General features: G+C 40.0%; 1 protein-coding gene across 2 annotated transcripts in view; it reads left to right on the top strand.

The window, feature by feature from the left end:
• Positions 1-17,721, top strand: part of LOC307167493 (uncharacterized protein) — a 34,777-nt gene continuing 17,056 nt past the window's right edge. Inside the window, exons 1-3 of one of the 2 annotated variants that reach the window (XM_079886645.1) lie at positions 1-177; positions 8,537-8,785; positions 10,125-10,513. Coding sequence is in view for 1 of the 2 variants with exons in the window: in XM_079886646.1 (XP_079742772.1) it covers positions 8,701-8,785 (85 nt within the window). In the remaining variant the exon portion in view is untranslated. The remainder of the gene's footprint in view (positions 178-8,536; positions 8,786-10,124; positions 10,514-17,721) is intronic. The other variant, XM_079886646.1, reaches the window with a different exon arrangement.

Consider the following 17,721-nt stretch of genomic DNA (forward strand, 5'->3'; position numbering starts at 1 on the left):
CCCCTTTAAGAAACATGATGACATCGCGCACTGCGCCTGCGCAGAAGAGAGAAGCGAGAGAGACGAGACGAGCTGAAACTTTCACCAGTTGAGGCTGAATGTGTCACTGTTAACGATCGTGAATGAAGGACAAATGTGGAAGATTTTCTCCGGATGCCGTATATTTCCAGTCTGCAGGTGAGAGATATTTTCCCAGATTACAGAGTTTAACATTAACCGGCTCCAGAGTAAAAGCCCTCATATCGTGAATAAGGTTTGCACTGGAATCACACGAGCGAGTTCATACTGGAGAGAAGCCGCACTAATGTGGAGAGAGTTTTAGACTTTCAAGCTCTGTAGTGAATCATAGAAAGAAGCGTTATACATTCATCCAGTGAGTTTGTTTACAGGTACTTTATTGGTATGACAAAGTATATTACATACGTTTGTTACATACATAATATTTGTACATTTGTATTGTCAAAGTAATGGCACCCTTTCTCTAGAGCTGTATTCTGGATTAATTGAGAATCATGATGTTTTGTTTAAAATAGAAACCACTATTCTAAATACACAATTAAACCAAATAGCATGTAATTCATAGAGGCTCTGACAAAAAGCTTATTGTTGCAAAACAGTCTTTTTATTTATAGACTAAATATTTATTTTTCCAAATCGTTTTAAATGAATGATTCAGGGCAATTCCGTGCAAAACTGTCACATCCATAACACCAACACAATGCCATGGTATTGTGTTGGCGTTATGGATGTGACATTTTTGCGTGGAATTGCCCTTCAATGACTCACTTATTCCATAACTGGATGTATGAGCGTTTTTGAACGATTCTCGTGAATTAAATATTGTTAAAGGATTGATGAGAATTGGGCAAAACAACAATAAAAAAACATGTAACTGAAAATTAGCGAATTAAGATTCTAACAAACAAAATTACAGCGCCATAACGTTTAACTGAGCTGCTGAAAAGCATCTTTATCTCATTCAATAGTCCCTGTTTTCAGCTCATTCATTATGGTAATGTCTGAGATCTGTAAATTGGCACATCAAGCACGTCATTAGTGTCAGACCAACTACAGGATCATCACTTTATGTGGTAATCACCTATCAATGTGTTTTTAATGTTTTACCCCTTCAGGTTAAAGTACATGACTAAAAATACTATTAAAGGCTACAGAAACTCTTTCTGACACTGAAATAGACAATTCACGTGATTAGTGCAGATCTGAGGAGTTTTTATTTGAATGTATAGGCTATCTGAAGAGAAATGACCGTCTTCATAAAAGTTTTGATGTCATCTTCTTTTATTTTTCGTCAGTATGTCTAATAAAGTAGTGTTTATAAGCGCAGAGCTGCTTGTGTTCAGGAGTAACCGCTGTATTTCTGCTTTTCCACAAGTGAGGTTTCATCAAGTTTTAGTTTTGTCAAAACTGGTATTATTTGAGCTGTTCATATTGTATTTTCTATCATCATTTTACAGTTTAGGATGTTACCATAGACAGTGGTGTTGTTTCAAAACAACTTTACTACCTAAACAAAATGTTCTGTTACAATATCACAATTTTCTGAAATGATTTCACAGTTTTTAGAAGAACACTCCCCCCCCCCCCCTCTCTCTCTATCTACACATTGTTTTGTTGAAGGTGTTAAAAATGTACAGAATTTATATAATGAGCGAGTACATCATGAATCCATCTTCCAAACAGTGTCCTACTTTAGACCGTAGCCCAGTGCCTGCATGACTCGTCAAAAACATAAACCAAGAGAAGTAGATCTGGCTACATGTTTTTTTTCCGCAAGACGCATGCAGTTTTGTTTATTAACAGCTAGAGTGCCAAACGTTACATACTGCAGGGGTTCTCAACCTTTTGCAACTCATGGCCCACCAATGACTGTTTACAAACATTCCAAGGACCACCTTTCCAAATATAATAGTATGAACACAGAATAACAGAAAATTCAAAAAGTACAATGATATACTCTGCTGTTAATCTGTTATGCCACTGTAGCAGACTAGGTCAAGTCAGCTATATAGATGAAATCTGTCCTTGTATAAAAAAGTAATGCTCAGTAACCATTCCTGTTACAATAACAGGCTAACATGTAACAACAGGTCAGACACACAAGAGGGGAACATTCACTCTATTCATTAGCAGATAAGTTCAACAATGTTCATTCCCCCCAATTTACATACTGTAAGTATAATTTATCAAAATACAATTAGCGATATTAATATGATTGTTTAAAACAATATTCTTTTGGCTTCCCAACACAGCCTGGGTGTTTTGAGTTCAATGTCTCTGGAGCTTTGAGGGTTTTAGCACCACTCAACACATTGTGCCGTCGGCTTAAGGGGGTCACACCCTGGACGAGAGTCTTTAAAATTCGAACACATTATGTTCTATGAGTGTAGGCCTACACACACCAGCAGCGCCATTCGGCGTCTGTCCGCGGCACCCAGTTAAGGCCCAGGACCATGTTCAAAATCCTGCCATGCCACAGAGCGCCATTCACATAGTTTATAATAAATTTACATTATAATTGTCTCAAAATGTCGTTAATGTAAATTATATACTGACTTCACCTTGTGCTGCAGGATATATTTAGTTTTACATTAATTTACAAAAATCAGCTGCGTGGATGAAAATTATTGGATTTTCAGGTGAGATTCTCAATTAATTCAGTTAATGTAGGCTTCGTCCTGTGGTAAAGTGTTCAGACTTCAGACTCAGCAACGATTGTTTAATTGTAGCTACAGTACAATCATAACATAGTTCACACTAGTGATGCGCGGGTCGTCTCATTACTCTCGGGTAACCCGCGGGTCGGGGAAAGAAATTGTCACTTTATTTGCGGGGCGGGTCATTAAAAACAAAATAAAATAAAAATCCATGTATGTTGCGTGCAATTTCCAGCCTATATTAAATATTTGGCAATATCTATTTTCATATTTTATTAGGTTCTTTGATAAGGTTACAATACGAAGGCTGTAGCAACATAACTTGCATGATGTCCCCAAACCTTTGGCGTCACGTGACACGTCATAAAAAAGCGGTGCGCCAAGCAGCTCCCGCTGCCAGCCACGACAACAAAAAAACGCCTTTCATGTGCTTGCCGAGGTGTCAAAAATGATTCTCTGTATCCCTGGAGTCTAGGCGAAATAGATTAAACCCCGGTACAGTGGATGCCATTCTTTTTTTGCACAGCGAACGTAAAAACGCTAAATGAACATTTCCGTGTGTTAAATAAAACAAAAGTTCAGTGGTTATGTAGCGTAGGCTGTAAACTGTTGGCCTATACAAATCTGAAATAAAAAATTGTTTAGCCTATTAGATGAATACAAACGCTGCTTTGTAAATGTTGAAAATGTTTATCATTATCTTATTAATATGACCTGATTTATGGTTCATATTCATAATCGTCTGTTGTTGCCAGTTTACAGGGCGATGTTTCCAAGCACTTTCACTTTCCACTGCGCTTCTCGTCTAGGGCCCACCGGTTGAGAATCACTGACATAGTGTGGATTTCTGTCGTCTTGTTAGATTTCTGATTGGTTTAGATGATAACTGAATAATTTAACCTGTGTCCTGTTTCATCCTTATACTATCCTAGGTTACATAAAACTAGCAACCTAGTGTTTTATACACTATGGGCCCTATCATACACCTGGCGCAATGCAAATGTTTTTTGCTAGTTTCAGCCTGTCGCAGTTATCATTTTCCCATACTGCTCTACGTTGTTTAAATAGCAAATGCATTTGCGGCCATCTGTGCGCCCATCTGTTTGCCAATGGGCTGCTGGTCTGAAAACGAGGTGTGTTCAGGCGCATTGATGGCTCTTTGTTATTTTGAGGAAACTGAAATAGACTTCGTCTATTGATGTCAAAGGCGCAGTATTTTTTGTTATTTACATTTATTCATTTAGCAGACCCTTTTATCCAAAGTATATATATATATATATATATATATATATATATATATATATATATATATATATATATATATACACTCACCTAAAGGATTATTAGGAACACCATACTAATACTGTGTTTGACCCCCTTTCGCCTTCAGAACTGCCTTAATTCTATGTGGCATTGATTCAACAAGGTGCTGAAAGCATTCTTTAGAAATGTTGGCCCATATTGATAGGATAGCATCTTGCAGTTGATGGAGATTTGTGGGATGCACATCCAGGGCACGAAGCTCCCGTTCCACCACATCCCAAAGATGCTCTATTGGGTTGAGATCTGGTGACTGTGGGGGCCATTTTAGTACAGTGAACTCATTGTCATGTTCAAGAAACCAATTTGAAATGATTCGAGCATTGTGACATGGTGCATTATCCTGCTGGAAGTAGCCATCAGAGGATGGGTACATGGTGGTCATAAAGGGATGGACATGGTCAGAAACAATGCTCAGGTAGGCCGTGGCATTTAAACGATGCCCAATTGGCACTTCTTCTTTTTCTTTCGGCTGCTCCCATTAGGGGTCGCCACAGCGGATCATCCGTCTCCATACCACCTTGTCCTCTACATCTGCCTCTTTTACACCAACTACCTGCATGTCTTCCCTCACCACATCCATGAACCTCCTCCTTGGTCTTCCTCTTTTCCTCCTTCCTGGTGGCTCCATCCTCAGCATTCTCCTACCAATATAATTCATGTCCCTCCTCTGCACATGTCCAAACCATCTCAATCTCGCCTCCCTCACCTTGTCACCAAAACGTCCAACATGCGCGATAGGAGTAATGCACTAAGGGGCCTAAAGTGTGCCAAGAAAACATCCCCCACACCATTACACCACCACCACCAGCCTGCACAGTGGTAACAAGGCATGATGGATCCATGTTCTCATTCTGTTTACGCCAAATTCTGACTCTACCATCTGAATGTCTCAACAGAAATCGAGACTCATCAGACCAGGCAACATTTTTCCAGTCTTCAACTGTCCAATTTTGGTGAACGCGTGCAAATTGTAGCCTCTTTTTCCTATTTGTAGTGGAGATGAGTGGTACCCGGTGGGGTCTTCTGCTGTTGTAGCCCATCCGCCTCAAGGTTGTGCGTGTTGTGGCTTCACAAACTTTGCTGCATACCTCAGTTGTAACGAGTGGTTATTTCAGTCAAAGTTGCTCTTCTATCAGCTTGAATCAGTCGGCCCATTCCCCTCTGACCTCTAGCATCAACAAGGCATTTTCGCCCACAGGACTGCCGCATACTGGATGTTTTTCCCTTTTCATACCATTCTTTGTAAACCCTAGAAATGGTTGTGCGTGAAAATCCCAGTAACTGAGCAGATTGTGAAATACTCAGACCGGCCCGTCTGGCACCAACAACCATGCCACGCTCAAAATTGCTTAAATCACCTTTCTTTCCCATTCTGACATTCAGTTTGGAGTTCAGGAGATTGTCTTGACCAGGACCACACCCCTAAATGCATTGAAGCAACTGCCATGTGATTGGTTGATTAGATAATTGCATTAATGATAAATTGAACAGGTGTTCCTAATTATCCTTTAGGTGAGTGTGTGTATATATATATTATAGAACAGAATAGGATAAAATAGAAGAGGAAGTGTTAGTATTACTGGATCAAGTGCTGTCGAACAAGAAGCGTCTTCAGCCGTTTCTTTAAAGTGACTATGGACTCTCTGGTTGAGCACTAGCTCTGGTTGAGTTAGGCAGATCATTCCACCAGCAGGGAACAGTCATGGTAAAGATCCGAGAAAGAGATTTTGTGCCTCTTTGAGATGGCACCACAAGACGTTGTTCGCTTGCAGAGCGCAAGTTTCTGGATGGCACATAAGTCTGAAGTAATGAGTTTAAGTAAAAGGGAGCAGAGCCAGTGGTTGTTCTGTAGGCAAATGTCAGTGACTTGAATTTGATGCGAGTGGCAACTGGCAACCAGTGCAATTTTGTGAGCAGAAGAGTGACGTGCTCTCTTCGGCTCGTTAAAGACCACTCTAGCGGCGGCATTCTGGATCAGTTGCAGAGGTTTGACCATGCAAGCTGGAAGACCAGCCAGGAGAGCATTACAATAGTCCAGTCTGGATAGAACTAGCGCTTGAACGAGGAGTTGTGTAGCATGCTCTAATGTTGTACAAGGCAAATCTACATGACCGGGCAGTTCTAGCAATGTGATCTGGGAAGTTCAATTGATCATCAATTACCACACCAAGGTTCCTGGTTGACCTTGATGGAGTTATGGATGACGAGTCTATCTGAATGGTGAAGTTGTGATGAAGTGTTGGGTTTGGAAGCTGCTCTTCCCAGTCTCAGAGCTTCAAGAGCAGGGCAGTCTCAGTTGAGTGTCTGCTTTTGAAAACAGACTGATTGTTGTCCAAGAGGTTGTTCTGTGTAAGGAAGGTAAAGATCTGGTTGAAAACAACTAGTTCAAGTGTTTTTGCGATGAATGGAAGGAGAGATACTGGTCTGTAATTGTCCAGATGTGCTGGAATTTTTGGAGTGGGTTTCTTAAGCAGTGGGGTTACATGAGCCTGCTTAAATGCTGTGGGAAAGGTACCAGTGTGAAGAGAGGTGTTTATGATGTGTGTGAGTGCGGGTACAACTGAGAATGAAATGGCTTGAAGTAGGTTAGTGGGAATAGGATCAAGCGGACAGGTGGTAGGGCGATTGGAAAGGAGGAGTTTGGAGACTTCTGCCTCTGAAAGTAGAGAGAAGGAGGGTAGAAAGTGTGTGTTAGCTGGTAAAATGTTTGTGTCAGTTTGTGGATTGGTAAATTGGCCGCTGATGGAGGTTGTTTTATTTATGAAGAATGTGGCAAAGAATGTAGTCAGCTGTTAGGGTTGATGAAGGAGGAGGAGGAGGGTTGAGAAGAGAGAAGGTTTTGAAAAGCACAAACGAGAGTCTGAAGAATTGTTAATTTTGTTGTGATAGTAAGTCTTTTCAGTAGAGATATTAGCAGAGAAGGAAGAAAGGAGGGATTGATAAAGACCAAGGTCAGTAGGATCTTTCAGATAACCAGGGGGCAGAGGGTGTGGCGTGGGCTGGCCTGGAGGAAAGTGGGCAGAAGTTGTCCAAGCAGGATGTTAAAGTGGAGAAAAGATTATCAGTTGCACTGTTAGTATCTAGTGTTGAAAGCTGATCAGGTGGAGGAAGTGCGGATGAGACCAGAGAGGGTGAGAGTGAGCGTAGGTTTCGCCGAATGGTGACCTGTGGAGGAGTGTGTGTTGTGTTCTGAGGTAGGTTGAGGTTGAGAGTGAGGAGGAAGTAATCTGAGGTGTGCAGTGGTGTGACCAGTGTATGGTCAGTGGAGCAGTAGCATGTGTAAATAAAGTCCAATTTGTTACCTGATTTGTGAGTAGCCGCAGTAGATACTCGTTTGAGGTCGAATGAGGCAAGCAGAGTGTGGAAATCAGCAGCCTGAGGTTTTTCTAGGTGAATGTTGAAGTCTTCAAGAACTATGAGAGGAGTACCATCCTCAGGGAAGGATGAGAGTAGCACATCAAGCTCCTCCAAGAAACTGCCAAGCTGACCTGGGGGACGATATACAACTACAAAATAGGGCTAGTGATGATAATTGAATGTGATTCAAATGAGCTGTTGTCACACAGTGGTGATAAATGATCAAATTTTCAATCGTTTGAGATGAGCAGACCAGTACCTCCAACCCCTACCAGTCAGGTGAGCAGTGTGTGAGAAAGTGAAGTTAGTGGAGAGGGCAGCCGGTCTGGTCTGATCCAGGTCTCAGTCAGGGCCAGTAGGCTGAGACCTGAATGACTAGAAATAGATGTAATGAAATCAGCTTTGTTTACAGCGGACTGGCAATTCCAGAGACCAATAGGAAAAGAGAATAAAGTACTAGAAGACACCGGAAAGGTACGCAGGTTGCTAGGATTGGACTGCCTCCGACGTGTGACATTTGATTTACGTATGTTAGTAATAGTAGGGATTTGAAAACACATAGTGTAAGATGGGTCACAAACAGAAAGATCAGATGAAAACTTGCGCTCTACGGGTGAACTTCGAACTTCAGACCACCGTCCTGCGTGTCACTAATATCCGAAAGATGCTGCGACTCCATAACCTGCCAATAAACAAACAGTGCACAGTTCAGAGAACAATTTATCATCCAAATTAGTTATATTCATTAACTTTAGGAATAAAGTCGTGTGTGTTTTTTTTTATGCAAGCCATCAGTCATTTCAATCTTTCTCAATCTTTTTGCAAATTCTGCCATGTAAATAGCAAATCCGCCATGGTGTGAGCGCAACTGGCTTTTAAAGGGAATGGGAGATGAGACTCTGATTGGTTTATTGCACATTACACCCAAAACACCATTACTCATTAAGAGAATAGGGACAACCCTTTTAGACCATGCGCCGGGTGCGCCGACCATTTTTCCTTTTTTAAACTATTTTACCACTACCTGCGCTTTAGACCTTGCGCTTGGATCGTTAGAATAGGGCCCTATAATATATAACCATCAAAATGGTCTATATTTGAACTAAATTAAAGGCACCATATGAATTTTGCTGTTAAAGTAATCCAGTATAAATTCAGAAACTTGTTTTTGATTTTTCCAGATCTGGTCCTGTGGGCGTCTGTATCACACAGTGATCACAGTTCACACCTGCAGTGAAGCCCCTCACACAACAATTCACCAATAAATACTGGGAATATTCCCATCATCCTACAAGAGAAGGACAAACTCCAGGAGTAGCAGCTGAAATCTGTGTGACTGTTAAAGATGGAGTTTATTAAAGAGGAGATTGAAGACATGAGTGATCCAGAACCATCCAGAATAAAACATGAAGATACTGAGGAACAAACAGGTTGGTGTCCATTCTTGATTCTTCATTATCTTAACTTTTGAGAAACATTAAAGGGATACTCCACCGTTTTTTCATATTAAACTATGTTATTCCCTTAACTACGACGAGTTGATACATGCCTCTCTCGTCTCAGTGCTTGCACTCAATTGCTCTGGCGCGCGGCAACACTTTGATAGCACTTAGCTTAGCCTAGTTCATTCATTAGGAACCAAACAGAGATGAAGTTAGAAGCGACCAAACACCTCCACGTTTTCCCTCGTGTAACTGTATTTAAATAGGGGAAACGTGGAGGTGTTTGGTCGCTTCTAACTTCATCTCTGTTTGGTTCCTAATGAATGAACTAGGCTAAGCTAAGTGCTATCAAAGTGTCGCCGCGCGCCAGAGCAATTGAGTGCACGCACTGAGACGAGAGAGGTATGTATCAATTCGTCTTAGTTAGTTAATATGAAAAAACGGTGGAGTATCCCTTTAAGGTAACAAAGCTTCAGTTCAAAAGATTGGATGATAAATAATGATACAGAAAATGCATCTAAATGGTCAAAAGCTTGAATAGCTCTTGTCATTTACATTTTAAATGGATTAACAAGAAAGTTAATTAAAGCTGCAGTCCATAGTTTTTCCTCTTTGTCGCCATCTCTGTTTGAAATCTGCAATTGCAGTTATTCACGGAATTATCAACTTTACGTGCCTTGTGCCTCGGCATGGCACAGCAGGGATGAATCCAATGTTTTGAGGAGAATGTGCGGATGTCAATCACCGTGCTGGTGGTGACTTTTAATACCCTTCCGATATTTATCCTTGTTTTCGCTTGGGCCGGTTGCAGTGTCTTTTTTTCTCCGAAGTCTTTCGCGTTTGTTCGGGTGAATCTCCTGTTGTCACTGGTGGTTGTCGTTTGAACCTTTCTGGATCCGCCATCAAATTGATAAGTTTAATTATATCAAGTGCTGTGAGAAAAGGCTATAAATCTCCACCTCCAACATCCTCACACTCATAGCTTACTAGCCGAGACTCTTCTTTATGTGTACAGATGTGATGCAATGACGCAAAGACATGCTCGAATTTCCCGCGGAAATCCACCAGTACCACTGGAATTAAAAACATTATTACAAGCTTACCGTTTTGAATCGAGCTAAGGCAAGCAGAGAGTTTTGAACACTGGCTGGTTATGTACTTGCTCAAAAATGTATTTTGGATAATTTTTAACCCAACAAAGCTACAGACTGCAGCTTTAACTAAAGTTTGGTACATCAAAGATCTGATACTTGATACTCTGTTGCTCTCTTCTGTTAAATCAGAGTTCACTTTAATTTATTTTAACCACATAATATTTTTATTTTAGACTGGATGGAAGTGAATAAGCAAAATCATGAACTGAGTGAGGCAGAGGAGGAACAGCAGAGCATCGAAACTAATAAGCTGCACACCTGCCCTCAGTGTGGAAAGAGTTTCAGACGAAAAGGAAACCTTAAAACACACATAAGAATTCATACTGGAGAGAAACCGTGTACATGCCCTCAGTGTGGAAAGAGTTTCAGACACAAAGGAAACCTTAAAACACACATAAGAATTCATACTGGAGAGAAACCGTGTACATGCCCTCAGTGTGGAAAGAGTTTCAGACACAAAGGAAACCTTAAAACACACATAAGAATTCATACTGGAGAGAAACCGTGTACATGCCCTCAGTGTGGAAAGAGTTTCAGACGAAAAGAAAACCTTAAAACACACGTAAGAATTCATACTGGAGAGAAACCGTATACATGCCCTCAGTGTGGAAAGAGTTTCAGTCAACAAGACAACCTTAATGTACACATAAGAATTCACACTGGAGAGAAACCATTTACCTGTGATCAGTGTGGTAAAGAGTTTATTTCGTCATCACATCTAAAACGACACCTGAAAGTTCATGCAGATGAGAAGTCTTATGTGTGTTCTCTCTGTGGAAAGAGTTTTTCACGGCTGGATGATTTTAAACAGCATCAGAAAATACATAATGAAGTGAGAGATCATGTGTGTTGTGACTGTGGGAAGAGCTTTACTACATCTAGTCATCTGAAAGAGCACCAAAGAACTCATACTGGAGAAAGACCTTACAAGTGCTCATATTGTGACAAGAGTTTCACTCAGTCTGCACACCTGAAAGTACATGAGCGACTTCATACTGGAGAGAAGCCGTACTACTGTACTCAGTGTGAGAGGAGTTTCACATATTTAGCTAATCTCAAATATCATCTGCTCCGTCACTCTGGAGAAAAGCCATTTAACTGTGATCAGTGTGGTAAAGATTTTATATCATCATCATGTTTAAAACAACACTTGAAAGTTCATTCAAATAAGAGGCCTTTTGTGTGTTCACTTTGTGGAAAGAGTTTTTTATGGCTAAAAGGTTTTAAAAAGCACCAGAAAATACATGATGAAGTGAAAGATCACGTGTGTTGTGACTGTGGGAAGAGCTTTAATAGAGATTATCAACTGAAACAGCACCAAAAAATTCATACTGGAGAAAAGACATAAACACAGAGTTTCACTTTTGTGCTTATTCGTATGTCAAATATGTCGAAAACGCAACCATTCTTGTCTTGCCACATTCATTTTTTTTATTAAATGAATCACGATAGCATATTTTCATGTTTTTTTTTTTTGAAACCGCAAAAATTCATTAAAAGTTGAATAGGGGAGCGCGGGTGTAAAGCCACGCTCAATCGGCCCAAAACCGGCATCCGACCAGCACAGAAGGTCTCTACGTGTTACTGTCTTTTCTCGAGGCAAAGTATTTTTTGATTAAATGCAATACATTTGAATATGTATTTTCTTGTTATTTCATCTGACTCCATAAATAAAAAGGTTTTAATGATAACTGTGCATCATTAAATGTGAACGAATGTTTGACTATTCCTTTTAACTCTTTAATGAAAATAATGTCAAAGTCAGTTAGAATAATCAAATGTAACAATTTATTATGTCAGGTAAATGTATCATGCCAATTTCATAATCAGTTCAAAGATAATCGATACAAAACATCAAATGCTCTGGAATAAAGAGAAGATGCAAACCCAACATTATACATGAAGCTGAGAGTCTTACTCTCTAATCTGAAATACAGAAAGGCCCCGACCCAACATTAAGATACATGATGCTAAGAGTTTAGTCTTAAGTAAGAGTCAATCTTAGCATCATGGGCCAACTTGAGTTACAAAAAGGCCCCGATCTTCTTGTTGCATTCCATTATATAGACAGAACCTCTTTCACATGGAAACATCAACAATGGAAATTTGCGTTCAAAAGTTAGACCATTTGCCAGGAGACCACCTTCCTTTGTGTGTCAGTTATCCCTAAACTCTTAAAAACCTTATTACCTTTTGTTTTACTTATTTGGAAATGAGACATTTGTACCAGTCGCACTGAGACATTTCAAATGATACCAAAATGTACAATACACGATGATAATCATTCACATTAAACTATATATTTTCTTGGGTGAATTTAGTTGATCTGAGCATGGGATGTGAGGGATGAGGGAATGAAATGTAGATTAGGATGACTCGGAGGTGCGACTTTTGTTTTTTTCTCAATTCTTATACGGGGCACAAACTAACGCGGGGTTAAATGTAACACGGACCTTTTACATAGTTAGTCAGGGTCAAGCAGGTTGTGTTTCCGCTCTTTTTCTCTCGCTGCCAGAAGACAAACTCCCGCGGATTTGTGGAAAGTTTTGATAAGATTTCGTGAAGATACTGGACAAAGAGTGTTTTGACACCATGCAAGTAAATCATGCATTTTTTTCATTTTCTGAGTTGGGTGTGTACGTCACCAAATCTTTATATTACCTTAATCACTGTCTTGTTGGCTAAAACATAGCACCATTTCGAAACATGTCAGCAACTGTTAGCTAGGCATAAACTATTTTTTACACAGCGGTGTTAGTTGTAGCACAGTGTTAAAACTACACCGCCAAGTTTACAACGAAAATGGAGCCACACAACTTTTCAGGTTTGAGTATTTATTTATATATTTATTTTGCCACATTTAACTTTGTTGGACTTTCACAAACAATGTTGGGATTTAAAATGTCAAAGTATGATTTTCTTCACATTTGTTAACTATGCATTGATCACTTATTTATTAAGAATATAGCCTGTTTTTCATGCAATAAACCCTTTAAAATGTTTATATTATTATTATTACTGTTATTATTATTAATAATAATAATTGTGCATGCAGCTGCCACACACAAATATAATTCAATTGCAATAACAATATTTGATGATTTTATTTATTTATTTATTGCAAAACTGTGCAGCCCTTTCCTATATCTCTATCCATGATATTGATCCATAATAGAAGTATGTTTGGATGAGGGATGGATGTATGGATATCTGTCTATACAGATGCACAAACATTATCAAACTATACTGAATTATGTGTGTTACACACAAGTGTTACAACTAACCTCTCTGTCTGTTACAATTAACCCTGCATATGGGGTAAGTTGTAACATTTGCACTTCTGTCACTTTCAGTGCAAATGTATGAAAATGGTAAGTCCTAGAAAAAAACTTTAAGTGTTCATTTGTAGCAGAGATGTGTTAGCCTGGCTGCGCCCTCCTACGCACTTCCGCTCAATGTCATTTTCTTTCAGTACTACGTCTGGGACTGCTGTATATTCTTAGGTTTCCAGAAATAAATTTTTTGTAGGACCAATCAGCGAACAGAGGGAGTGGCTGAGAACGATGACGTTGATGTAGTGCGTCAGTTTGAGTTGGAGTAATGGCAGCGGAGAAAGACGTGAGAAAAGCTATTTGGTCCGTTGTTGCAAAACTGCCGAATATACGGAAGTTAAAGCCAGAGCAAGAACAATGTTTGCTGGTAGTAGCCTGGTGATCACTGTACAGCATTTGCGGCAGATCCGAAATGACCGCAGCGGCGTATTGTTAATGATTAGACCCAGCTTCGACAGTTGACTGAATACATCACTGTCCTTAGTGTCAAATATACATTTAGAATTTACAATTGTTCCTTGAACTCTTAAATTCGATGAACAAAACCTGCAGCTCTCGTTGACAGACATCTTATTCTAAACATAATCCTCTGATCATTCGGACTTGTTGTTTCCGGCCGGTTTCGGCGCATGACATACGTCACGACCACACGTTAGCGATTGGCTATGGCAGATCCTGAGTGACTCTGGCCAGGTCCAATAGTTTTAAACTTTAACAGGGAACCCGCCTACAAGGAAGTAAACGTTTCTCAATGGAGAGAGGCCAGACTCTCTGTACAAATGAAATGTACAAGAGTCTGGTAGAACCAGGCTAGAGATGTGTATGTTGCTTGTGTAAAAAAAATAATAAAATAAATCTAACTCAATTTTTTTTTTTTTTTTTTTTAATTGAGCCAAAACCAAAATGTGTTAGGTTGTGCCTCGCTCTCCCCTAGTTTGCGTTGCTAGATCAGCGTTTTCCATCCCTGTTCCTGGAGGCACACTACTACACATTTTCCAACTCTTCCTATTCAAACACCCCTGAATAGGCTCACTCATCAGCTCATTAGTAGAGACTCCCAAGACCAGAAATCTCCAGTAACAGGGATGGGAAACACTGCACTAGATAGCCTATTACTGTCGATTGCTGAACATTTCTATCATAAAACATTTCTAATACTTACATCTACTTGCACCTTTCCACAAACTCTTGTTGTGTTGTGACAGTAAGACCTGCCTTCTTTGATTTGATTGGCCATCCCTATCATTTTGACATTGACTAGCGCTGTTAGACCACTGACGCAAAGCAGCCTAAAAATGTAAACAGCCTAAAAATTTCAGTCAGGATGGGTTGTGTGCTAAATATGTCTTTCTTGAATTAGTTATATTCATGTAATTTTCTTATTTACTAAGTGTAAATAAGACCCCAAAAAAAAAAAAATGCACAGAAACAGCATCTCGTCTTGACTGATCTATTTAATGAGCACTCACATTGATGAGTTAAAACATTATTTTCAATATACAGTTATTTTTAATATACAGTTATACAGTATTTTATACAGTAAGTCGCGCTAAAAGCAGGGAACCAAAATTACCAAATCACTGCAAAATGCCATGTGGCCCAAACAGAGGGCCCTCGACACAATAGACAGGTGTAACGCAAAGTTGAGATGTTGTTGCCCAGAGAGAGAGAAAAAAAAAAAGTGGTGTTGGAGGAAAAGATAGACAAGAGATGGCGTATTTTCCCCGGGTTTAATATAATGACTTGAACGTCACACTCATCTGCATACATGGGGATTGAGTGAGAAAAAGCATACAAATAAACATTCAACTCTGGTCACAAATAGAAAGGGAAATAAAAGAAAGTGCACAAAAGCCCGTAGAGCGGTTATCTCTTCTCCTGCTCACCTGTCACATCTATTATCTATTATTGTACTCATTGTACCTCAAATTACCATAAATGCACAGAGTGACCGTTACAGAGGTCCCTGGAAGGGGTTGTGTTGGGGTGAGGTGGATTTAGCCTCCTGTCCTCTCTGAGGAATCTGACCATCAGGTCGTGTTTCGCAATCGACTGGCCAGCTATAGGAGAGTGGTACGCTGTGAACTCTGTTGTGTATACTTTGAGCATGGACCGGTGCGCCTGCCATCCAACAGCTCCTGTAGAAATGAGAGAATGGAAGCGATCTCAGACATAGGGTTATACACCAGTGTCAACACACCACTTATAACACACCGGCTCATTTTGCAAAGAGCAATAATTCAATATAGCTTGCAGCCTGGTATTTTTTCCCTTTCTTTCTTTCTTTCTTTGTAGGTTAACATCTGTTTTCAACATCTGTATTTTACTTTCCACAAGGTTTAGGAGTGCGTTTATGGGAATGTTTGACCATTCTAGCACATTTGTCTCCGCTCTAAATTCATCCCAAAGGTGTTTTATCGGGTTGAGAGAATTTTTTTGATTACAACTGACACTTTCCAAGATGGCGCCAGTGTACCCGGCTTGCCGTCTTTCTCGTCTGTCTCAGTTTGTTGTACCTGTGGTACCTGTTCGTCTGGCATCAATACTGTTTGTTTTATGCATGGTGTTGCACTGGGATCATGTAGTCTCAGTTCTGACCTACGATCGTCAAGCCTTCAACATCCAAAGCCGTATGGGAGTTTACCGCGGTTTTTGTCCTGCTCTGCATTCTCGTTGTCGATCCTCATTCAGCCTACCTGCGGTTGTGTGCGCTCGCCAGCTACCTTGCTGCGTTCCTTCTCTAAGGAAGCGCCGCAGGAAAAGAGGTAGTCGTGGTGGTGTTTGAGTGAGAATCAGACGGGCAATTGTTTCACCTACACAATAAACTTGGAGGGTCTCCATTTGATGCGGCCCTCATGGGATTATAGATATGCTTTTCATCTTTCTGTTTTCCCGGACTTCTCTCACTCATCTATTTACTCTGCTCCTCCGCTTGTATGGATTCGCCGGAGAGGAGTGAACTGTCAAAATCTACGCCAACTGGATTTTGTTCATCTGGATTTGCCTCTGTCATCAAAAAAGTTATCATTTTTATCAAAACTTTTAGAAAAAGTCGTGCTCTCTCAACTGAACTAGTTTTTAAATGGAGCCAAGTTATTAGAACCTTTTCACTCTGGTTTTACTGCCCATTATAGCACAGAGTCTGCCTTGCTAAAAGTGCTCAGTGACATTTTACTTACAGTTGATGCTGATAAATGCTGTATTGACCCTACTTGATCTTACAGCTTCCTTTGATACTGTAGACCATAATATTCTTATTAGCTGTTTAGAGCATTTATTCGGTATCAAGGGTACAGCCTTACGGTGGTTTAGTTCTTATCTTAAAGACAGGTCTTTTTCTGTGGAGATAGGCAAGTTCTCTTCATCCTCTACTCCTATTATTAGTGGAGTACCTCAGGGCTCTATTCTAGGTCCGCTTCTTTTTAACTTATATATGTGTCCGCTGGGGGATATTATTAAGAAGCACAATGTTTTATTCCATTTTTATGCCGATGATACACAGCTGTATCTGCCGTTGAAAGCTGGCGATTCCATTCAGACATTAAGGAATAGTTATCAATTAACTTTCTCCAACTTAATGAGGACAGATCAGAAATCATTGTCTTTGGCCCCCCAAAACTGAGGAATAGTCTCATTAAGGAGCTGGGTAACCATTTCCCCTCAGTTTCCTCTCAGGTCAGGAACCGTGGTGTCATTCTTGACTCAGAATTATGTTTATCCAAACAAATTAATTCTGTTGTAAAGAATAGTTTTTATCAATTGCGGTTAATTTCCAAACTCAAATCATTTTTGTCATTCCAAGACTTGGAGAAGGTGATTCATGCTTTTATTACCTCACGCTTGGACTACTGTAACTCATTGTATTTGGGTCTTCCTCAATCATCGCTAGCACGCCTCCAGATGGTGCAAAATGCAGCTGCAAGGCTGCTGACCCGGGACAAAGAAATATGATCATGTCACCCCAATTTTAGCTTCGCTTCATTGGCTCCCAATCTATTTTAGAATTCAGTTTAAAATTCTGTTGTTTGTTTTTAAAGCTCTTAATGATCAAGCTCCATTATATCACAGAGATCTTCTTACTTCTCTGTCATCCACTAGATCTTTAAGATCTTCAAGGCAAGGCAAGGCAAGGCAAGTTTATTTATATAGCACATTTCATACACAATGGCAATTCAAAGTGCTTTACATAAAAGAAATTAAAAATAATAAAAGAAATAAGAATAATTAAAACAGTTTAGAAAAATAAAATAAAATACAGTACAAACAGTCGGACGAACAGTGGCACAGTGCTCATTCAGTAAATGCACAGCTAAACAGAAGTGTTTTGAGTCTGGATTTGAATGTGACTACAGTAGGAGCACGTCTGATCTCCTCTGGAAGCTGGTTCCAGCTGCGGCTGGCATAATAGCTAAAAGCGGACTCGCCATGCTTAGAGTGA

Source organism: Squalius cephalus (assembly GCF_949319135.1).
Source record: "Squalius cephalus genome assembly, chromosome: 11".
Classification (NCBI taxonomy): Eukaryota; Metazoa; Chordata; class Actinopteri; order Cypriniformes; family Leuciscidae; genus Squalius; species Squalius cephalus.